General features: G+C 48.4%; 1 protein-coding gene across 1 annotated transcript in view; it reads right to left on the bottom strand.

The window, feature by feature from the left end:
* The window catches only part of MTMR11 (myotubularin related protein 11), a 141,525-nt gene that overhangs the window by 65,023 nt on the left and 51,454 nt on the right, over positions 1 to 25,048 (bottom strand). The window contains exons 3-6 of the mRNA XM_040333753.1: positions 21,986 to 22,122; positions 10,775 to 10,847; positions 8,123 to 8,265; positions 5,912 to 5,990 (exon numbers count right to left, since the gene is read on the bottom strand). Of these exons, the coding sequence (XP_040189687.1) occupies positions 5,912 to 5,990; positions 8,123 to 8,265; positions 10,775 to 10,847; positions 21,986 to 22,122 (432 nt within the window). The remainder of the gene's footprint in view (positions 1 to 5,911; positions 5,991 to 8,122; positions 8,266 to 10,774; positions 10,848 to 21,985; positions 22,123 to 25,048) is intronic.

Raw genomic sequence — 25,048 nt, 5'->3', positions numbered from 1 at the left:
CACATCAAATGCAGCCACTGTGCCACATCAAATGCAGCCACTGCGACCATCAAATGCAGCCACTGCGACCATCAAATGCAGCCACTGTGCCAAATAAAATGCAGCCACTGTGCCCCATCAAATGCAGCCACTGCGCCCATCATATGCAGCCACTGTGCCCCATCATATACAGCCACTGTGCCCCATCAAATGCAGCCACTGTGCCCATCATATGCAGCCACTGAGCCCATCAAATGCAGCCACTGTGACCCCATACGCCCGCTCGTTGTCTGACCGCCACCTATCTTGGTGGCAGGTTAGGCAGCAGGTGATGGTGGAAAGCTGTGGGACAGGCAGCGGCGAGCTGTGTCCTCCATGCGTCTCAATGCTGAGGAGGAAAGGGTTTGAACGCGGAGAAGTCAGAACTTCAGATCAGCCAATCAGAGTCTCCTTTTCAGGACAGCAACGCAGTTCTTATTTCAGACATGTTTAAACAAGAAGACCATTGTTTGTATCTGTTGTTGTTTGTTGCGAAGCTTTTTGTTTTCGTTGTTTCCATCTTGGCTGCCGCTACGAGACAATAGATGGGCTTGTAGTGCATTCTCAAGAGAATTCTGCCAAAAAAGGCAGTGACCCCGTCCTGAACCCGTCTGGTTTGTCTGTATGTTCAGGCTTTAATCACTGCCAAGACAAAACACGCCAGGGGGCGGCCATTGTAAGCCCGATGCCTTGCCAAACTTTTATTTTTTTGTGTTGGAAAAGTATTTCAGCCTACTGACACAATGCCGGAGCTAAAAATATTCCTTCCAGTTCTTCCTGGTATTTCAGTCTTCTGTCGCCTTGGGTTCTGGTTCTGGCTTTGGCTTGTCTTCTAGGCAGTGGCGTCACTAGGGTTGGTGTCACCCGGTGCGGTAAAACATGGTGTCACCCCCCCCTCTGTCTAGGCTGCCCAGCACCAAGCAGGCAGCGCACGGGCACGGGGCGCACCCCAAACCAGCCCCTGTAAATGATAGTATAGGGCAGTATAGTGGCAGGTTAGGGTAGTATAGAGTGGTATAGTGGCAGGTTGGTGTAGTGGGGTGGTATAGGACAGGTTAAGGTGGTATATGGCATGTTGGGGTGATATAGGGTAGTTTGGGGTGGTATAGGGCAAGTTAGGGTTGCATAGGGCAGGTTGGGGTGGTATAGGGCAAGTTAGGGTGGTACAGGGCAGGTTGGGGTGATATAGTGCAAGTTAGGGTGGCATAGGGCAAGTTTGGATGTCATGGAAAAGGTTGGGGTGGTACAGGACAAGTTAGGGTGGCATTGGGCAGGTTGGGGTGGTATAGGGCAAGTTATGGTGGCATAGGGCAGATTGGGGTGGTACAGGGCAAGTTAGGGTGGCACAGGGCAAGTTGGGGTGGCATGGGAAAGTTTGGGGTGGTACAGGGCAGGCTGTGGTGGTACAGGGCAGGCTGGGGTGGTATAGGGCTGTTTGGGGTGGTACAGGGCAGACTGGGGTGGTACAGGGCAGACTGGGGTGGTACAGGGCAGGCTGGGTGATACAGGGGAGGCTGGGGTGGTACAGGGCAGGCTGGGGTGGCACAGGGCAGGCTGGGGTGGCACAGGGCAGGCTGGGCATGTCAGCTAAAAAAAAAAACGGGATGGTGTCACCCCTCTAGCGGGTGTCACCCGGTGCGGACCGCACCCCCCTAGCAACGCCTCTGCTTCTAGGATCTGATGCCCGTTTTATGATTGTTGGGCACCAGATTTGGTATGTGGACACATTGGATGCCTTCAGTTGCCATTGTGCTCTTGCTGGGTGTCCAGTGTGTCCCTTTGACTTTAGGGCCTTGTTTACACCTTCTTCAAAATTTGGCATTGGACATGCTCTGAATGCCAATTAAATTACCTGTCATAAATAAAATGTTACCTTACAGTCCTGTTTACATGTTGCGTTTGCTTTGCTTCAAAAATTATACCCTATGTCACTTTTTTGGTACTTCAAAGCCTCCATAGAAATCTATGACAACGCTCGCTTACAGCACCTTTTGAGAGGCTTTTATTCAGATTTGGCTTTGCTTTGTTTTGGAGGTATTGCAGGTAGGAGATATGCCAGGATGCACTGGGAAACCAACAGGCGACGTCATCAGCAGGGCCGGTGCTACCACTAGGCAAACTAGGCAGCCGCCTAGGGCGCACTTTTTTCCTAGGGTGCCTGCCCGCTGGTACTCTCCTCTCTTAGCTGCAAGCAACTAAGTTTGAGCATAAGCAGGTACCTGTGCCTGTGTCCCAACTCCCAAATGAATGGAGGCAAACATCCCCTGCTGCGCGGCTGAGCACCTCTGATCAGCCATCAGTGACCTGTGATTGCTATCCATGATGTCACCACAGCCAGCCAGCTCTGACTCTCTGCCCATATGGTATTCCTAATCCTGTGTCCACTGGCCCCACCCGCTCTGTCATAGAGTACGCTCTCCCGAGTACGCTCTCCCTCCTGGCCTGTCCTGAACAACGCTGGCAGTGTCAATCAAAAGCTATAGCGCCTAGCGGCAGACATGCACCCCCTCCCCCTCTCCCTCCTCGGTAGGCTGCATTGATGGGCACTGGTAGGCAGCATTGATGGGCACTGGTAGGCAGCAATGATTGGCACAGGTGGGCTGCATTGATGGGCACAGGTGGGTTGCATTGATGGACACTGGTAGGTTGCATTGATGGGCACTGGTGGGCTACATTGATGGGCGCTGGTGGGCTGCATTGATGGGCACTGGTAGGCTGCTGAGGCTACATTGATGGGCGCTGATGAGGCTTCATTTGATGGGTGCTTCATTAAAAGGTGTGGTATACATGGGCAGGACAAATGGGGGTGGGGTCATGGGTGGAATCAAGGGGGGGAGCAAAATTAGGTTTTGCCTAGAATGTCAAAAGTAAGTCCTTGCACCAGTCCTGGTCATCAGCAGTCACTTCCGGACGGTTCATCTGTACTGTATTTATCGGCGTATACCGCGCACTTTTTTGCCCTGAAAATCAGGGCAAAATCGTGGGTTCGCGATATACGCCGATACCCGCTTTCCCGCGCCGAGTTTGAATACTGCGCCGGCATATACCGAGCGCAGTACACTCGTGTATAGTCGGGCAGTCTCGGCTACTCCCGTGCTCACGTCCTGGACATACAGGACGTGAGCGCGACAGTAGCCGTGCCTGCTCGGTATATGCCGGCGCAGTATTCAAACTTGGCGCAGGAAAGCGGGAAACAAGCGAGGAGGACGCCGCAGAAGGACGCCGGACCCGACGAAGAGGACACCCGAAGCCGCAGACGGACGCCGGACCCGACGAGGCCGCCGATGGACGCCGCGCAAGACACCAAAACTGTAAGTACAAAATCCTTTTTTCCACAGGGATTTCTGCCCAACTTTAGGGGTGTGCGCTATACGCGGATGCGCGCTATACCCTAATAAATACGGTATATAATCTGGGAGTTTTGGTGCAGACGTTACATGGAGGAGCAGGAAAGTGATCAGGGTCCAGCCTGGAGCGGAGCAACTAGCAGATGGCACACATGATGTGCAACATGGGAATGCTATAGTGGAAGGTGAGCGGGGAATGGAGAGAGAGGACTGAGCTGCAGAGGATCAGCAGAGCTGGGGGACCGGAGCAGGAGAAGCTAGCAGATGTCACACTTGATGAGCAGCATTGGAGCAATATAGTGGGAAGTGAGCGGGGACCAGAGAGAGAGAGAGGAGGATCGGCAAACCAGAGGATCACAGGAAATAGTGCAATCCAGCTTTTGAACAGGAAATATTTCCATGACATAAGACATGCCAATCACCAATGTGCTAGGCTAGCCATTGTTCCTTTTTTATTACAGTACTGAGACTGATCATGTGACAACAGCAGGAAGATCATCCCACCCAGGAAGCAGGAAGTGTGTCGAATTCATGTGTAAGCTCCATTACAGATAGCAAGAATCCTTGCAACATATGTAACTCACCAGGGGAGCGTTATTTTTGTCCTCAAAGGACCGCCGCACGACGATATACGTAGACAAAATGGCACGGCTGGGCACAGGGGCGTACATGTACGTCCCCTTTAAGAGCCCAGTCCCGCAGCGCGCTCACGACCCGGTCCCCTCCTCCGCGACCGTCCCCGTGGGATAAGCGGACCCGATCGCCGCCGGTGTCCCACGATCGGGTCACAGAGAGGAAGAACAGGGAGAGGCGAGTGTAAACAAACCTCTCCCGTGCTTCCTAGTGTGGCTGTCATCGATCGTCTGTTCCCTGTGTTAGGGAACGACGATCAGTGACGTCACACGCACAGCCACGCCCCCCCCACAGTAAGAACACTCCCTTAGGGCACTTAACCCCTACAGCACCCCATTCTGGTTAACCCCTTCACTGCCGGTGTCATTGTCACTGATCGTCTGTTCCCTGTCATAGGGAACGACGATCAGTGACGTCACACGTCCAGCCACGCCCCCCCCTACAGTTAGAAAAAACACATTAGTACACCCTTAACCTTTTAGCGCCCCCCTAGTGGTTAACCCCTTCACTGCCAGTGTAATTTTCACAGTAATCAGTGCATTTTTATTGCACTTTTCGCTGTGAAAATGACAATGGTCCCAAAAATGTGTCAAAAGTGTCCGATGTGTCCGCCATAATGTCGCAGTCACGAAAAAAATCGCTGATCGCTACCATTACTAGTAAAAAAAAAATATTAATAAAAATGCCATAAAACTATCCCCTATTTTATATAACTTTTGCGCAAACCAATCAATAAACGCTTATTGCGATTTTTTTTTTTTACCAAAAATATGTAGAAGAATACGTATCGGCCTAAACTGTGGAGAAATTTTTTATATATATAATTTTTGGGGATATTTATTATAGCAAATAGTAAAAAAGATTGGGGCAGATTCAGGTACCGCTGCGCACTTCTTACGGAGGCGCAGCGTCCCGTTTTTGCCCTGCGCCCCTGCAAATTATTTGCGCTACGCTTCATTCACGAAGCAGTAGCCACGTAATTTGCGTGGGCGCTCCTCAAAAATGCCCGGCGTAAGGGCGCGTAATTTAAATGATCCCGTAGGGGGGCGTGGATCATTTAAATTAGGCGCGTTCTCGCGCGAACGTAGTGCGCATGCTCCGTCGGGAAACTTTCCTGACGTGCATTGCGGCAAATGACGTCGCAAGGACGTCATTTGCTTCAAAGTGAACGTGAATGGCGTCCAGCGCCATTCACGATTCACTTACGCAAACGACGGTAAATTTTAAATTCGCGACGCGGGAACGACGGGTATACGTAGCATTGGCTGCCCCTGGGAGCCTTACGCAAAAACCGACGTACGCAAACAACGTAAACTGCGTACGCAGGGCTCGCGTAGGGTTGTGAATCGGCGTTAGTATGCAATTTGCATACTATACGCTGACCACAACTGGAACGCCACCTAGCGGCCTGCGTAAGAATGCAGCCTAAGATATGACGGCATAAGGAGCCTTATGCCAGTCATTTCTTAGGCTGCAGTCGGCGTATCGAGGTTCCTGAATCAGGAGCATTCGATACGCCGGGGCAAGTAAGCAATTGCGCTGCGTAACTATGGTTACGCAGACGCAATTGCTCTCTGAATCTGGGCCAGTGTTTTTTTTTTCAAAATTGTCGCTCTATTTTTGTTTATAGCGCAAAAAATAAAAACCGCAGAGGTGATCAAATACCACCAAAAGAAAGCTCTATTTGTGGGAAAAAAAGGACGCCAGTTTTGTTTGGGAGCCACGTCGCACGACCGCGCAATTGTCAGTTAAAGCGACGCAGTGCCGAATCGCAAAAAAGGGGCCCGGTCCTTTACCTGCATAATGGTCCGGGGCTTAAGCGGTTAAGAAAACAGATATAAAAAGATGTGATGCACGTGTGTGTGGGTAAACATTCTTGCTGTAGCGAGATCATATCTCATAACGTTTCTCACCTAGACTTCGAAGCATGGCTTCCTCCCGATGTGTGGCTGAGCTGATCAGCTGCTGGTTCTTAATCATGGCGTTTGTCATCTGCAATGAAGAAATCAGATCAACACATTAATACACCATAAAATGCAATATAACAGAACCAATGTGATGAGTCAGTAGCATTAAAATAAACAAAACGATCGTCTTTTATTAATGCACACAGTCCTTCTCTCTCTCCCTGGCTACTATACTATTATGTCTATGAAATCTGAAACTGTCATTTTTCTTAAAGGGGAGGTTCACCCTAAAAACGACTTTTTCTTATTACACTGGCCCCCCACATTACAATACAATTATGCCTATTAGTTTTTTTTTGATGCTGTACATACCTTCGTACAGCTAATTCACCCGTGGCTTCCGGGTTGCGAGTCCCGCGGGAGTGGGCGTTCCTAACATGCTGGTGATTGACGTTTTGACAAAAAACGAGCTCCCCCCGTCGCGTAAGCCGCATCACGATTGGCGAAAGGAGCCGAACGGCGAGTCGGCGCTATACTGCGCCTGCGCATCGCCGTTCGGCTCCTTTCGCCAATCGTGACGCGGCTTACGTTCTTATAGGCGGCGGGAGGGGACGTCCCCCCCCCTCCCGCCGCCATCCGGTGCTTCTCCGGGCTCTCCCGTGCCATCGGGAGCCCGGAGAGTGAATCGGTCGGCGCTGCCTGGAAAGAATAGATATGACTGGTGACCAGTCATCTCTATGACCGTCGGAGGCCCGGGCGCGACGTTATGACGTCACGCCCGGTACCCGGAAGTAAACAAAGCCACAATCGCGGCTGTCGGCATGTGATCGGTGATTTTTTTGTTCACTGATTTCATGCTTGTAGGCCTGGAGGAGAGATGTGAGGTCTTATTGACCCCACATCTCTCCATAAAGAGTACCTGTCACACTGATTCCTATTACAAGGGATGTTTACATTCCTTGTAATAGGAATAAAAGTGATCAAAAAAATAAAATAAAAAAAAAAGTGTAAAAATAAAAAAAAATTAAGTAAAATAAAAATAATGTTTTTTTTTCAAAACGCCCCTGTCCCCGTTATCTCGCGCGCAGAAGCGAACATGCATGCAAGTCCCGCCCACATATGTAAACGCCGTTCAAACCCCACATGTGAGGTATCGTCACGTGCGTTAGAGCGTGTGCAACAATTCTAGCACTAGATCTCCTCTATAACTCGAAAATAGTAACCTGTAAAAAATGTTAAAGCGTCACCTATGGAGATTTTTAAATACCGAAGTTTGGCGCCATTCCATGAGTGTGCGCAATTTTAAAACGTGACATGTTAGGTATCTATTTACTCGGCGTAACATCATCTTTCACATTATACAAAAAAATTAGATAACTTTAATGTTTTGTTATTTTTTAATTCATGAAACCGTTTTTTTTTCCAAAAAAAGGCGTTTGAAAAATGATTGCGCAAATACCGTGCGAGAAAAAAAGTTGCAATGACCGCCATTTTATTCCCTAGGGTGTCTGATAAAAAAAAAAAAATATAATGTTTGGGGGTTCTGATTATTTTCTAGCAAAAAAAGTCGGGCTACTGGGGCTGGGGACAGTACAGTAATAAATGAGGCTGACAAAGTGGGGCCCTGCCCTGGGGGGCAATATAAAACGAAGCCGACAAGTGAGGGGCAATAAAATGAGGCTGACAAGTGGGGGCAATAAAAAATGAGGCTGACATTATGTTTTTCCAAAAATTGGCAAAAAAGGGCGTGTGCGGGGGTGTCCCTGAATGTCAGTTCAGAAATGTGGTCACCCTATCCGTCGGATTTCTAAATGCTCTTTTTCACCATATAAGCTCTGTTTACTGTTAAAAATAACAGTAAAATGCAAAACTCAGGTGTGTGTAGCAAGATGTCCGCCTCCCCCTTTCTCGTGTATCGTTACAGTGGAGGAGCGCGGCGTGTAGCAAGATGTCGGCGACGAAACGTCACTTCCGTTACCAATTCTGATAGGCACAGTGAGGCATTCAGATGGACACCCTAGGCTTATACTCGAGTCAATACGTTTTCCAAGTCTTTTGTGGTAAAATGAGGTGCCTCGGCTTATATTCGGGTCGGCTTATACTCGAGTATATACGGTAATATGAAAATACTGCCTAAAAGAAAAGGAAACAATTGATTTTCCATCACCTAATTGTTATTCAGCTTCAAAGGGAAAGCTTCCAACATTTGAACCTTACAGTGTAGGCCTCGGTCTTCAAGCCGTTGTCACTGAAGTGGAAGTGCATTAGGCGGAATCCTCTGTAATGGATCATAAGTTCTTCCGGAACGAACTTCAGGCTCAGCGAAGGAGTAACAACCTTTACTTTACTCTGTCCGGCCACTACAAGTCAAGGAAAAACGGGATGAGAACAGATGGACAATATCAAACGTGCCACAGCTTGAATGCAGAATGCTTGGGGTCATCTAAAGCTCAACTACGGGGGACAAGAACTTTGAATAAAATTAATTACTCAATAGCCGCAAATGGCGTAAATCGCCATAATGGGCACCAAATGCCTTTGCATACCGGATCCAGGAACAGATCCCTGCTGAATTGGAGAAGAACCAAGGACATCCATGTCCATTCAGTTTTTCGCTGCAGGATCTTTTCAGACCTCGTACACACGATCGGACTTCCATCAGAACAAATCCCTGAATTTCTGTCCGAAGGGCGTTGGCCATGAACTTGTTCTGCATACAGACGGCAAAACATTTTCAGCCAACATACACCAAACTATGTGCTTTTTCAGCTCTTTGCCGCCACCCTTTGGGCAACTTCTTGCTGTTGTTGTCTGATGTTTAGCATTGGTTCGGAGCATGCGTGTTTGTACTTTGGATTTTAGTCCGAGGGATTTGTGTACACACTAGGGTTGTCCCGATACCACTTTTTTGAGACCGAGTACAAGTACCGATACTTTTTTTCAAGTACTCGCCGATACCGAATACCGATACTTTATTTTTGAATGTCATGTGACAGTGGCGTTTTTTTTTTTTACTGACTCTGTCCATTCGGAAAAGGTAGGAGCCGCTCTCCATCCTGACAAATTGAGGGGGGAGAGCGGCATGGAGGGGGGAGAAGACGGCACGGGGGGAGAGCGGCACGGAGGGGGACAAGACAGCACGGGGGGAGAGCGGCACGGAGGGGGACAAGACAGCATGGGGGGAGAGCGGCACGGAGGGGGAGAAGACAGCACAGAGGGAGAGTGGCACGGAGGGGGAGAAGACAGCACGGGAGAGAGCGGCACGGAGAGGGAGAAGACAGCACGGGGTAGAGCGGCACGGAGGGGGACAAGAAAGCACGGGGGAGAGCGGCACGGAGGGGGACAAGACAGCACGGGGGAGAGCGGCACGGAGGGGGAGAAGACAGCACAGAGGGAGAGTGGCACGGAGGGGGAGAAGACAGCATGGGAGAGAGCGGCACGGAGGGGGACAAGACAGCACGGGGGAGAGCGGCACGGAGGGGGAGAAGACAGCACAGAGGGAGAGTGGCACGGAGGGGGAGAAGACAGCATGGGAGAGAGCGGCACGGAGGGGGACAAGACAGCACGGGGGGAGAGCGGCACAGAGGGGGACAAGAAAGCACGGGGGAGAGCGGCACGGAGGGGGACAAGACAGCACGGGGGGAGATCGGCACGGAGGGGGAGAAGACAGCACAGAGGGAGAGTGGCACGGAGAAGGAGAAGACAGCACGGGAGAGAGCAGCACGGGGGTAAAAGACAGCACGGGGGGAAAAGACAGCACGGGGGGAGAAGACAGCACGGGGGGAGAAGACAGCACGGGGGAGAAGACAGCACGGGGGGAGAAGACAGCACGGAGAAGATTTGTAACTCCCCCACCACCTGATACCTGACTGCCCAGGTATCAGGTGAAGCATCAGAGCATTTCAGCCGAGGACAAGTACTCATAGTCTCCTGTAATATGTACTATGTCTGCAGTCTCTGACCGTCTCCTTTACTATATCTGCAGTCTCTGACCATCTCCTGTACTATGTCTGCAGTCTCTGACCATCTCCTGTACTATGTCTGCAGTCTCTGACCATCTCCTGTACTATGTCTGCAGTCTCTGACCATCTCCTGTACTATGTCTTTAGTCTCTGACCATCTCCCTTACTATGTCTTCAGTCCCTGACCATCTCCTGTATCATGTCTTCAGTCTCTGACCATCTCCTGTATCATGTCTTCAGTCTCTGACCATCTCCTGTATCATGTCTTCAGTCTCTCTGACCATCTCCTGTAGCATGTCTTCAGTCTCTGACCATCTCCTATATCATGTCTTCAGTCTCTGACCATCTCCTATATCATGTCTTCAGTCTCTGACCATCTCCTGTATCATGTCTGCAGTCTCTGACCATCTCCTGTATCATGTCTTCAGTCTCTGACCATCTCCTATATCATGTCTTCAGTCTCTGACCATCTCCTGTATTATGCCCGCAGTCTCTTACCATCTCCTGTATCATGTCTTCAGTCTCTGACCATCTCCTGTATCATGTCTGCAGTCTCTGACCATCTCCTGTATCATGTCTGCAGTCTCTGACCATCTCCTGTATCATGTCTGCAGTCTCTGACCATCTCCTGTACTACATCTGCAGTTTCTGACTGATAATGTGATAATGACATTGTTGAAAAGCGTCAGAGCATGGTTGACCTTAAAATGATGCCCCCCCCCCCCTAAAAAAAGATGTGCGGACGCAGACGCCCAAGATCCCAGTTTGTGACAGGTTCTCTTTAATACACGACAGACTGCTCTGCAGGCCGTAGCACACCCCTGGCTCCCGGTGATGAACGGTCGCCGCCTCTGTAAATAGTACACATGTGTGGGTGCATTGTGCTCCTCTTGGTGATGGTCCTTACCTGCCAAAATCCTGTCAACGCAGGGCAGGGCGATGTCATTGTCGTTGTCAAATAACGCCTCACCGGAGGAATCCTGCCACAGAAATCAAAGTCGCGTTAACTCCTGCATGTCCTGAGCGCAACAAACAACATCTGAAGGAAATGACAATGTCTGCGTTACCCGAAGCAACCAATCAGAGCCTGCTGCCTGGCTGATGTTACAAAGGTAACGCCTGATTGGCTCAGAGGGGTAACACAGATGATCAGTTTGCATGCACAAAGCTTTATTTAAACTTCCACATTATACAGATAGTTACATTACTCCACTTGAAGAAAAAAATATTTACAAAGATTTGTACAATGCCATTTTATATACTGGCAAAGCAACATTTCCTTTTAGTACGTTTCCAGATAAGCTCTGCCTTTTCTTCTCCCATTTGTTTTTGATCCAGAAAAAATGGAAATTCACATTTAGAAATGACACTTTTGCATGCCTGTGGTGAATGATATAATAAGCCGTCCAGGGCACGGACAGGCATTACAGAGGACGGCCTGAGAGGGCAATACAACTTAGTCATGTGACCGGGGCGGGGCTGACATTGTACCATGTGACCTACTGCTGTACAGAAGAGTGTGAGGTGAGTGAGAGATTAGAGGAATGAGGTAACATGACTGATGTATAGAGGGGGGGTCTGAAGTGAGGGGGGAGGCTTTAAAGTGAGGGGCTCTTAAGTGAGGGGGAGTATCAAATAAGGGGGGCTACTCCTGAAGTGAGGGAGGCTCTGGAGTGGGGGAGACTACTCTGAAGTGAAGGGGGGCTCTGGTGTGGGGGAGACTACTCTGAAATGAGGGGGGGGCTTTAAAGTGAGGGGGGGTTCTTAAGTGAGGGGGAGTATCAAGTAAGGGGGGCTACTCTGAAGTGAGGGGGGGGCTCTGGTGTGGGGGGACACTACTCTGAAGTGAGGGGGGGGCTCTGGTGTGGGGGGACACTACTCTGAAGTGAGGGGGGGGGGCTCTGGTGTGGGGGGACACTACTCTGAAATGAGGGGGGGCTCTGGTGTGGGGGGACACTACTCTGAAGTGAGGGGGGGGGCTCTGGTGTGGGGGGACACTACTCTGAAGTGAGGGGGGGGGGCTCTGGTGTGGGGGGACACTACTCTGAAGTGAGGGGTGGCTCTGGTGTGGGGGGACACTACTCTGAAATGAGGGGGGGCTCTGGTGTGGGGGGACACTACTCTGAAGTGAGGGGGGGGGGGCTCTGGTGTGGGGGGACACTACTCTGAAGTGAGGGGGGGGCTCTGGTGTGGGGGGGGACTACTCTGAAGTGAGGGGGGGGGCTCTGGTGTGGGGGGGGGACTATTCTGAAGTGAGGGGTGGCTCTGGTGTGGGGGGGACTACTCTGAAGTGAGGGGGGGGCTCTGGTGTGGGGGGGGACTACTCTGAAGTGAGGGGGGGTGCTCTGGTGTGGGGGGGGGACTATTCTGAAGTGAGGGGTGGCTCTGGTGTGGGGGGGACTACTCTGAAGTGAGGGGTGGCTCTGGTGTGGGGGGACACTACTCTGAAGTGAGGGGTGGCTCTGGTGTGGGGGGGGACTACTCTGAAGTGAGGGGTGGCTCTGGTGTGGGGGGGGACTACTCTGAAGTGAGGGGTGGCTCTGGTGTGGGGCGGGGGGACTACTCTGAAGTGAGGGGGGGCTCTGGAATGGGGGGAGACTACTCTGAAGTGAGGGGGGGGCTTTAAAGTGGGGGGGTTCTTAAGTGAGGGGGAGTATCAAGTAAGTAAGGGGGGCTACTCTGAAGTGAGGGGGGGTGCTCTGGTGTGGGGGGACACTACTCTGAAGTGAGGGGGGGGGGCTCTGGTGTGGGGGGGACTACTCTGAAGTGAGGGGGGGGGGGCTCTGGTGTGGGGGGGACTACTCTGAAGTGAGGGGGGTGCTCTGGTGTGGGGGGGGGGACTATTCTGAAGTGAGGGGGGGCTCTGGTGTGGGGGGGGGGGACTATTCTGAAGTGAGGGGGGGCTCTGGTGTGGGGGGGACTACTCCTGAAGTGTGGGGGGATTACTCTGAAGTGAGGGGGCTTTATAGTGGGAACTACATTGTAGTGGAGGGACTACTCTGAAGTGAAGGCAGGGACTACTCTGAAGTGGGGGGGCTCTTAAGTGAGGGGGAGTATCAAGTGAGGGTGGGCTTTAAAGTGGGGGGGGGGGTTCTTGAAGTGAGGGGGAGTATCAAGTAAGGGGGGCTGCTCTGAAGTAAGGGGGTCTGAAGTGAAGGGGAGGTCTGAAGTGGTGGGGGGAGCTCTGATGGGGTGGCTCCCTCTCCTGGTGGGATTTGAATTGCGGTCCCGGCCCTGTGAATGCTATTTATGATGTCACAGTGCAGGCCCCCTGTGTCCTCCTATACAGACTATATATTACACACAACGAGGGCTGACAGCGCAATATTTATTACACCCCAATCGTTTATTAGCATCAGAAGAGTGACGGTGACTTGGCTTCCTCACGGTGTGGCCCCCCGAGGTATGAAATATGGAAACTTACACTGTGCCAAGCTGGACCCATGCGACTATACAATAAAGATCATACCCGGAGTTGTCATTGGATAAGGAGATGGCGGCAGTTTTTTTTTTTGTACTTGGATGTTTACTGAGACAAGTTTAAAGTTTATCTACTGATACGCCGTCGTAAGTGTTTCTGAATCTAGCTAATTGTGTGTGTTTTTTTTTTTTTTTTAAATTGTCGCTTTTCTTTTTATTTTTTTCATAGCGCAAAAAATAAAACCCGCAGAGGTGATCAAATACCATCAAAAGAAAGCTCTATTTATTGGGGAAAAAAGGATGTAAATTTTGTTTGGGTACAACATCGCACGACCGCGCAATTTTTTTACAGTTAAAGCAACGTAGTGCCGAATCGCAAAAAATGGCCTGGTCATTGGGCAGCCAAATTTTCCGGGGGTGAATTGGTTAAAGCCGTATTAAACCGAAAAGCAAACGTATATTATATTGCAGCTTACCAATTCTTAGATGTGGTGGCTGCATTTGTTTTCCGTTTTAGGCTTTCTTTGTTTTTTCATCTGGTGATGTGGCCCGGTGATGCCCCTTTCACACGGGGCAGAATCCATCCAAGGGGGATCAGCCTGCTCAGCGGGGGATCTCTCCGCTGATGACCGGACTGCGTCTGCTTCGCTATGAGGAGCGAACACGGACACAGCCCGCTGTTCTCTATGGGGCGGTCGGATAGAAATGGACTGCTGGGGAGCCGGAGGAGGGCGGCGGGGTTTGCCTAGGGCGAGAGGCAGTCAAGCACCGGCCCCTGGGTGGACCGATCGTCCGCTAGTGTGAAAGGAGCCTCATGCCCCTCTTTCACACGGTCGGAATTTCCGACCAACAAATGTTCGATGTGAGCTTTTGGTCGGCTATTCCGACCGTGTGTAGGCTAGTGGTGCCGAAATTAACCACTTGAGATCCGCGCTATAGACAAAAGACGTCTACAGCGCGGCTCTCAAGTGCCGAGTGGACGTCTTTTTCTGTGCATTACCCGCGCGCGCCGCGCAGCGGGTAAACAGTGTGCCGGCGCATCGCTGGGAAGCCGATGCGTGTACCTGGCGGCCGCGATGTCCGCCGGGTTCACGCGATCGGCGGTGACAGCAGGGACGTGGAGCTCTGTGTGTAAACACAGAGCTCCACGTCCTGTCAGGGAGAGAGGAGACCGATCTGTGTCCCTTGTACATAGGCACACAGCATTGGTCACCTCCCCCAGTCACCCTCCTCCCCCCACACAGTTAGAACACACCCAGGGAATACATTTAACCCCTTCCTCACCCCCTAGTGGTTAACCACTTCCCTGCCAGTCACACTTATACAGTAATTGGTGCATTTTTATAGCACTGATCGCTGTATAAATTTGAATGGTCCCAAATTTGTGTCAAAAGTGTCCGATACGTCCGCCGCAATATCGCAGGCCTGACAAAAAAAAATAAAAAAATCGCAGATCGCCGCCATTACTAGTAAAAAAAAAAAAAATCATAAATCTATTCCCTATTTTGTAGGTGCTATAACTTTTGCGCAAACCGATCAAATCCGCTTATTACATACAAAAATATGTAGAAGAATACATATCGGCCTAAACCGAGGAAAACATTTTTTTTTTTTTTAAATTGGGATATTATTATAACAATGTAAAAAATAGTGTGTTTTTTTCCCCCCCAAATTTTCTGTCTTTTTTTTGTTTTATAGCGCAAAAAATAAAAATCGCAGAGATGATCAAATACCACCAAAAGAAAGCTCTATTTGTGGGGAAAAAATGATAAAAATATAATTTGGGTACAGCGTTGTATGACCGCGCAATTGTCATTCAAAATGCGTCAGCGCTGAAAATTAGTCTGGACACGAAGGGGGTTTAAGTGCACAGTAATGAAGTGGTTAATCGCTGCATCGGTGTATCGCGATTCGGGTGTCTCCAGTGCACGCGAACGGGAAAATCTTTTAGAGCGGGCGGTTGGGTTTTCAGCGATAACCGATGCGGCTAAAAGCCGCTCAGTTGTTATCCCAGAGGAGCGGGAGGGGACATACCCCCCCCCACCCCCTCCACCGCTCTGATAGGGCCTCCCGTCCCACCGGGAGACCCGAGCCGCTACTTCCAGCGGACTGGAACGAAGCGTCGGCTCCATGTAAACACGGAAGCGACGTCACAACGTCACTTCCGGTTTACTCGGCTGCCAATGGCGCCAGTTTAAAAAAAAAAAAAGACAGTATTCAGAATCGCCATTTTCGGCGATCTGAATACTTTGAAGTGCAAAGGAGGGATTTGGGGTCTTTTAGACCCCCGATCCCTCCATAAAGAGTACCTGTCACCACCTATTACTGTCACAAGGGATGTTTACATTCCCTGTGACAGCAATAGAAGTGATCAAAATTGTATTTATTTTTTTAAACACCATGTAAAAAAAAGAAATAAAATAAATAGAAAAAAAAAATGTTTTTTAAAAGCGCCCCTGTCCCCGCGAGCTCGCGCAGCAAAGAAAACGCATACTCATGCCGTGCCCGCTCCTGCTTATGTAAACGGTGTTCAAATCACACATGTGAGGTATCGCCGCGATCGTTGGAGCGAGAGAAATAATTCTAGCACTAGACCTCCTCTGTAACTCTGACCTGGTAACGGTTAATTTATTTTAAAGCGTCTATGGAGATTTTTAGGTACCGTAGTTTGTCGCCATTCCGCAAGCGTGCGCAGAAAGACACTCGCCTGTCCCACAATCCAACAACGTGGCCACCCGAACTCTCCGTTCCCTCCCCCACCAGTCCACGGTGCTGGCATTTCTACTGTAGGCACCCGGCTGTGACAGCTTGCAGCTTCACAGCCGGGTACGCATTTCCTCCTGCGCTGTCCTGCATAGGCAGGCAATCTTCTGGGACCTGTGATGTGTCCCAGAAGATCGCCGGGAGGAAGGGACGCCTAGACGGCCCAAGCGGAGGTGGGAGCTTGTGCATCGTGAAATCAAATCGCTTACCGGGTAATCGCAATCTAATGGTGAGACCAGTGAAGACGCGCATCCCTAGTGTAGGCTCCATCAGACATTTGCTGTCAGAATTTCCGACCACAAATGTTTGAGAGCCGGTTCTCAATTCTTCAGACAACTAAAGTTCTTGTTGGAAATTCCGATCGTCTGTATGCAATTCCAACGCACAAAAATCCTACGCATGCTCGGAATCAATTTGACGCATGCTCGGAATCATTGAACTTCATTTTTCTCGGCTCGTCGTAGTGTTGTACGTGACCGCGTTCCTGACGTTCGGAATTTCCGACAACATTTGTGTGACCGTGTGTATGCAAGACTAGTTTGAGCCAACAATCCGTTGGGGGGGGTTTATTTATTGATGTAAAACCTTTATATTAACCGCTTATGGACCCCTTCACGCCGATATATGTCGACAGAAGGGCACGGCTGGGCACATCCACGTACCTGTACGTCGCCTTTAAGAGCCCAGCCATGGGTCGCGAGCACGCCGCCGGCGGTGTGCTCCGGACCTGTGCTCCGTGACTGCGCTCGTGGACTCGTGGACTCAATCGCCACCGGTCTCCCGCAATCGGGTCACAGAGCTGAAGAACTGGGAGAGGTGAGTGTAAACAAACCTTCCCCGTTCTTCTTAGTGTGACTGCCACTGATCGTCTGTTCCCTGTCATAGGGAACGGCAATCAGTGATGTCACATGCAAAGCCACGTCCCCACAGAGTAGTAATCACTCCCTAGGAAACACTTAACCCCTTCAGCGCCCCCTACAGGTTAACCCCCTTCACTGCCTGTGTCATTTTCCCAGTAACCAGTGCATTTTTATAGCACTTTTCGCTGTAAAAATGACAATGGTCCCAAAATAGTGTCAAAAGTGTCCGCCATTTTGTCGCAGTCACGATAAAAATCGCTGATTGCCGCCATAACTAGTAAAAAAAAAAAAATATTAATACAAATTCCATAAAACTATCCCCTATTTTGTAGACGCTATGGGGCAGATCCACAAAGGTATTACGCCGGCGTATCTATTGATACGCCGGCGTAATTTTAATTTTCCCGCGTCGTATCTTTTGTTTTGAATCCTCAAAACAAGATACGACAGCATCTCGGCTAGATCCGACAAGTATACGTCTTCGTACACCGTGGGATCCGAGCTGCAATTTTTGCCGCTAGGTGGCGTTCCTCTCGAATTCCGCGTCGAGTATGCAAATTGGCTAGTCACGGCGATCCACGAACGTACGTCCGGCCGGCGCATTTTTACGTCGTTTGGCTTTTTCTGGCGTATAGTTACAATTTTGAAATTTTTACGTTGTTTGCGTAAGTCATTCGCGAATAGGAATTTGCGTAGCATGACGTCACCGTCGTAAGCATTGGCGGGTTCCGTTTTCATTTCGAGCATGCGCACTGGGATCCCCCCACGGACAGCGCATGCGCAGTTCCAAAAAAACGTTGTTTACGTCGGGTCACGACGTATTTACATAAAACACGCCCCCATTACATCCATTTGAATTCCGCGCCCTTACGCCGCCAGAGATACACTACGCCGCCGTAACTTACGGCGCAAATTCTTTGAGGATTAGAAATAATAAAGATAAGTTACGGCGGCGTGGCGTATCTTACATACGCTGCGCCCGGCGCAGATGTATGTGGATCTGCCCCTATATCTTTTGCGCAAACCAATCAATAAACGCTTATTGCGATTTTTTTTTTTTTTTTTTTTTTTTTTTTTTACCAAAAATATGTAGAAGAATACGTATCGGCCTAAACTGAGGGGAAATTTTTTTTTTTTTTATATATTTTCAGGGATATTTATTATAGAAAAAAGTGAAAAATATTGCATTTTTTTTTTTTTTTTTAAATTGTTGCTCCATTTTTGTTTATAGCGCAAACAACTAAAACCGCAGAGGTGATCAAATACCACCAAAAGAAAGCTCTATTTGTGGGGGAAAAAAGGACGCCAATTTTGTTTGGGAGCAATGTCGCACGACCGCGCAATTGTCAGTTAAAGCGACGCAGTGCCGAATCGCAAAAAAGGCGCCTGGTCCTTTAGCTGCATATTGGTCCGGGCTTAAGTGGTTAAAAGGAAAAAAAAAAAACGTTTGCTGTAACTGATTATAAAGTGTGAGCTGAAGTTTGGCTTCAATTTGTTAGTATATCGAAATCTGCTAGTACATGTAACACTCCCCTCCCCCTGGACTGACAATGCTGTTGCCCAAAGGTGCCCCCTGTGCTCCTTCATGCAGAGTGTGGGGGGGCGCTCTAATAAAGGTGGTGTGTTACTGGCTTGATCACCAGCTGAAAACAGCATGAGGGGGAAGCCTAAAAAAAAAAGAAAAAGAATGCAGCCGCAACATCTAATGATTGGTAAGCTGCAATACATTACATTTGTGGTTAAGGATTTAATTTTGCTTTAACCACTTAAGGACGGCCTCCTGCACATATACGTCGGCAGAATGGCACGGCTGGGCACATGCACGTACAGGTACGTCCTCTTTAAGTGCCCAGCCGTTGGTCGCGGGCGCGCACCCGCGACCCGGTCCGAAGCTCCGTGACCGCGGACCCGATCGCCGCTGCAGTCCCGCGATCGGTCCCCGGAGCTGAAGAACGGGGAGAGCCGCGTGTAAACACAGCTTCCTCGTTCTTCACTGTGGTGGTGTCATCGATCGTGTGTTCCCCGATATAGGGAAACACAATCAATGACGTCACACCTACAGCCACACCCCCCTACAGTTGGAAACACACATGAGGTCACACTTAACCCCTTCAGCGCCCCCTTGTGGTTAACTCCCAAACTGCAATTGTCATTTTCACAGTAAACGATGCATTTTTTGCTGTGAAAATGACAATGGTCCCAAAAATGTGTCAAAATTGTCCGAAGTGTCCGCCATAATGTCGCAGTCACGAAAAAAATCGCTGATCGCCGCCATTAGTAGTAAAAAAAAAATAATAATAAAAATGCAATAAAACTATCCCCTATTTAGTAACGCTATACATTTTGCGCAAACCAATCAATAAACGCTTATTGCGATTTTTTTTTTTTAATGAAAAATAGGTAGAAGAATACGTATCGGACTAAACTGAGGAATTTTTATATATATATATATATATATATATATATATATGTGTATATATATATGTATATATGTATATATATATATATATATATATATATATATATATATGTGTATATGTATATATGTATATATATGTATATATATATGTGTATATGTATATATGTATATATATGTATATATATATGTGTATGTATATATGTGTATATGTATATATATATATGTGTATATATATATATATATATATATATGTATATATGTATATATATATATATATATATATATATATATGTGTATATATATATATATATATATATATATATATATATATATATATATATATATATATATATGTTTTTGCGGGATATTTATTATAGCAAAAAGTAAAAAATATTGCATTTTTGTTTCAAAATTGACGCTCTATTTTTGTTTATAGCGCAAAAAATAAAAACCGCAGAGGTGATCAAATACCACCAAAAGAAAGCTCTATTTGTGGTGAAAAAAAGGACGCCAATTTTGTTTGGGAGCCACGTCGCACGACCGCGCAATTGTCAGTTAAATCGACGCAGTGCCGAATCGCAAAATCTGGCCAGGTCCTTTAGCTGCCTAAAGGTCCGGGGCTTAAGTGGTTAAGCAAAAAAGATAATTTTAGAAAAAAATTTGCTTGCATAGCAACTTTGTTTTATATCAACAGAACATGATCCCGAGGTAGAGAAGTGAATTGCAGTCTGGTGGTGATCTGTCGGTTGCTATGGTTACAATTTGCATAAAACCTCAGGAACTGATTATCCCGAATTGCCACCAACTAGGCAGCCAACAGATAAAACACTATAGAAAACTCTCTGATGTTAAAGCTGAACTCCGGGTACGGTTCTTATTGGTGCAGCTTGGATCAATTTAAGTATACGTATTCCATCAGTGGCGGCGCGTCCATAAAGGGCGCACGGGCGCCGCCCCCTCTCTCCTGCCACTTGTCTGTCACCATAGAGAGATTCATGCATTGCCTGAATCTATCTGTGTTCGCCGCTCCCATCCCCTTATTCAGGCGTCCCGGCCCCTTTTCGGGCGCCTGAATTACAGCGGCGGGGCATTTTTTGGAAGCACCTGATTGGAGCCGTAGGCTATAATAGGCGTCCAAAAAGTTGAACAGAGGGCGCCATGCTGGACGCTCGCAGTTCACTCAGCGTTGTGTTAGGAAAGCGAATGTATATTCGCTTTCCTAACACTGAACCGCCTCTCGGCCAATCACGTGCTCTGGTCTGTTACCTGTCACCTGATTGGCTGAAACGGCAGGCGCTGTGATTGGATGCCTATCAGGCGTCCATTCATAGCAGAGGACGGGCGAAGACGTGGAGGAGCGTGGATGACACCGGACACCGATTGCTGCCGTTGCCCCACCGAGACAGGTAAGTGCCGGGTGGGGTATGCACACTGGCGGCATTTGATGGGCACACTGGCAATTGATGGACACAGTAGTGGGAATTGATGGGCACACTGGCAATTGATGGGCACAGTAGTGGGAATTGATGGGCACACTGGCAGCAATTGATGGGCCCAGTAGTGGCAATTGATGGACACACTGGCAGAAATTGATGGGCACAGTAGTGGCAATTGATGAGCACACTGGTAGCAATTGATGTGCACAGTGTTGGCAATTGATGGGCACACTGGCAGCAATTGATGGGCACAGTAGTGGCAATTGATGAGCACACTGGCAGCAATTGATGGGCACACTGGTAATTGATGGGCACAGTAGTGGGAATTGATGGGCACAGTAGTGGCAATTGATGAGCACACTGGCAGAAATTGATGGGCACAGTAGTGGTAATTGATGAGCACACTGGCAGCAATTGATGGGCACAGTAGTGGGAATTGATGGGCCCAGTAGTGGCAATTGATGAGCACACTGGCAGAAATTGATGGGCACAGTAGTGGCAATTGATGGGCACACTGGCAATTGATGGGCACAGTAGTGGCAATTGATGAGCACACTGGCAGAAATTGATGGGCATAGTAGTGGCAAATGATGAGCACACTGGCAGCAATTGATGGGCACAGTAGCTGCGTTTGATGGGCACAGTGGCTACAATTGATGTTTTTTTGCGGATCTCAAAAGAATGTGACCACTGTATTCCATACCGGTGGAAACAGAAGATGTCTCGTCCATGGGTACAGTGTCGGTCAGAGTACAGTGACCCCCCCCCCCCACACACACACTCTCTTCGGGGCCCATGTGCCATACACACATTGCACCCATGAATGATACACCGCTGGGAAGGTCACTGTAGAGGTCACCACAGTCTTCCTTGCCCTGTGCGGCTGCCCTTCTGCATAGTGACCACAAGGGGTCTCTTTCTTTGCACAGCCTCTATTCACAGAACCCCTAGTATTGTTCTTAATGAATACAAAAGGTGTTCTCTGATTGGACAGCGTGGTGATGTCACAATATCCATCAACGTTTTTTATCTGCTCCAAAATATTTTTCTGGCGCTCCTCTTCCTTTTACTTCTAAATTTCGGCTATCTCAGGCCTACATACATACATGAGCTTAGTGACCTCTACTGAAACAGACTGGTCCAAAGGGCCACAAGTAATTATTAACCCTTCATTGAGTCCTGATATAGAGTTAAAACCATATAGAAAATTCCATCCTTACCTGGGGGGAGCGTATGCAGTCTGGCCGGAAGGCAATCCTGTAGCTGGTGCAGTACAAGGTGCCGTAGACTTCACGGTGGCCATCTTTAAAATGCATGCGTTTTCTGACTCTCAGCGACTCCACATGGACATGTTCTCCTGAGGGGAAGAAAGACCTCTTAGAACATAACCCTTGTTTTAAACTATTACTAAAGTGAAGCTTTTTTTTTCAGTTTTTTATAGATTGGAGAGGGATTAGAACCCCTATCAGGTTTTATTGCTGTCTGTGCCCTCATCAACCACTTTCCGACCGCCTCATGTACATATACGTCGGCAGAATGACGCGGCTGCGCAAAGCAACATACCTGCCTACGTTGTTTTGAATTTGCAGGTGCGCGCACGCCCTGTGAGCGTGCCCGCAGACTCGATGCCCCGTGATCGTGCAATGGAACTGCAGAACGGGGAAATACCTATGTAAACAAGGCATTTCCCGTTTCTGTCTAGTGATAAGACGGTGATCTACTGCTTCCTGTCATTGGGAGCAGTGATCACTGTCATGTCAGTGGTAGCCCATCCCCCTCCACAGTTAGAATCACTCCCTAGTAACCCCTTGATCGCCCCCTAGTGCTAAACCCCTCCCTGCCAGTGTCATTTACACAGTAATCAGTGGCCATTTATAGCAAATGACAATGGTCGCAAAATAGTGTCAAGTGTCCGATGTGTCCGCCATAATGTAGCAGTCCCAATAAAAATCGCCTTTTTTGTAGACACTATAACTTTTGCGCAAAACAATCAATATACGCTTATTGCGTTTTTTTTTACCAAAAATATGTATAATATATGTAGAAGAATACATATCGGCCTAAACTGAGGGAAAAAAATGTGGGATATTTATTATAGCAAAAAGTAAAAAATATTGTGTTTTTTTTTTTTTTTTCAAAATTGTCGCTATTTTTTTTGTTTATAACGCAAAAAAATAAAAACCGCAGAGATGATCAAATACCACCAAAAGAAGGCTCTATTTGTGGGAAAAAAAAGGACGTCAATTTTATTTGGGTGCAACGTTGCACGACCGCGCAATTATCAGTTTAGCCGACGCAGTGCCGACTCGCAAAAATGCTCTGGTCAGGAAGGGGGTAAATTCTTCCGGGGCTGAAGTGGTTAAAGAGATTCCCCCTCTCTATTTCTTCTGTTTACCATTATCATTGAAAGTGAAAGAAATAGAAAATCCCAAATTTTGAGTTGTCCCCAGAAAAATAATAGAGGGGAAATCTTCCAATGGGGACACTAGTTCTGGTGACCTGGGGGTCCCCAAGAGATTGCCTTAGGCCCCTTTCACACCTGCGGACTGTATGTCCGCTTTTTCATCCATCCGTGTGCGGATGAAAAAGGGACACACATTGATCCCTATGAGATCGCGGGTGTCAGCGGATGAACATCCACTGACACCCGATCTCATCCGGGTCCGCAATCCTCCGATTCTGCTGACGGAAAAAAAAACCTATTTTTCCTTCTGTCTGCAAATCGGATCGGGTGAACACTGACAGACGGTCCGTGTTCATCCGATCCCCACCATAGAGGAGAGCAGAGAAAAGACAGGGCGGTCCCTGCACAGTGTGCGTGGACCGCCCTGTCATCCAACGGCTCAGCGGGGATCAACGGAGCGATCCCCGCTGAGCAAGCGGAGGTTCACGGGGCGGATCATTACTGATCCGCCCTGTGTGAAAGGGCCCCTAAAGCGGAGTTCAGCCAAATTATTATTAATTTTTTTAAAGTCAGCAGCTACAAATACTGCAGCTGCTGACTTTTAATATAAGAACACTTACCTGTCCTGGGCGCCCGCGATGTCTTCCCCCAAAGCCGATCTGTCCCTCGGCTCTCGGGTGGAGGCGCCGAAATCTTCGGTAAGGGAACCAGAAAGTGAAGCTGCAAGGCTTCACTTCCTGATTCCCTTACCGAAGATGGCGGTGCCTCCACCCGAGAGGCTTCACTTCCTGGTTCCCTACTGCACATGCGCGAGACGCGCTGCGCGATATCATTAGTCCCTGATGTCTTCTGGGACCTGTCTGTCTCCCAGAAGACAGCGGGGGGAGGCCCTGGACGTGGCGTAGGTTGTGGCTAGAGGTCCCTCCCCGTCACCTTTTTTTTTTTCCTCTTGGTGTCAGGAAAACTTGTCAAAAGTGACTCGTTCTGATAGAGGAATGAAGCAGCAGACAGAAATGACCTTTAGTGCTCTGGATTAAGACAAGTACACACTATAGAGGGATATGCTTTGTTCATATTTCATGTCTGAGGTTTACAACCATTTTAACATGCCTTGCTGTAAAGCGCTTTAATTTATTTTGTATCCAGCAGTGACACCGGAGACAGAGAAAGGAAGCAACACACAGTCAGAGACACCACCAGAGGTGAAGAGTCTCATGGAGGCCGCAGGGATAGGGGGGGGGGGGGGTAAAGAAACATGCTGGGGAAGAGTATACAATGTCTTCTATTGCTGGGAATAAAGAGTGTTTAACCACTTAAGACCCGGACCTGGCCAGTTTTTGCGATTCGGCACTGCGTCGCTTTAACTGAAAATTGCGCGGTCGTGGCTCCCAAACAAAATTGGCGTCCTTTTTCCCCCCACAAATAGAGCTTTCTTTTGGTGGTATTTGATCACCTCTGCGGTTTTTATTTTTTGCGCTATAAACAAAAATAGGGCGACAATTTAGAAAAAAATGCAATATTTTTTTACTTTTTGCTATAATAAATATTCCCCAAAAAGATATAAACAAACTTTTTTTTTTCCTCATTTTAGGCCGATACGTATTCTTCTACCTATTTTTGGTAAAAAAAAATCACAATAAGCGTTTATCGGTTGGTTTGCGCAAAATTTATAGCGTTTACAAAATAGGAGATAGTTTTATTGCATTTTTATAAATTTTTTTTTTTACTACTAATGGCGGCGATCAACAATTTTTTTTCGTGACTGCGACATTATGGCGGACACTTCGGACAATTTTGACACATTTTTGGGACCATTGTCATTTTCACAGCAAAAAATGCTATAAAAATGCACTGATTACTGTGAAAATGACAGTGCAGT

Source organism: Rana temporaria, chromosome 13 (genome assembly GCF_905171775.1).
Source record: "Rana temporaria chromosome 13, aRanTem1.1, whole genome shotgun sequence".
Taxonomy (NCBI): Eukaryota; Metazoa; Chordata; class Amphibia; order Anura; family Ranidae; genus Rana; species Rana temporaria.
The sequence above is the reverse complement of the archived record's forward strand: the minus strand, read 5'-3'. Positions and strand labels throughout refer to the sequence as shown.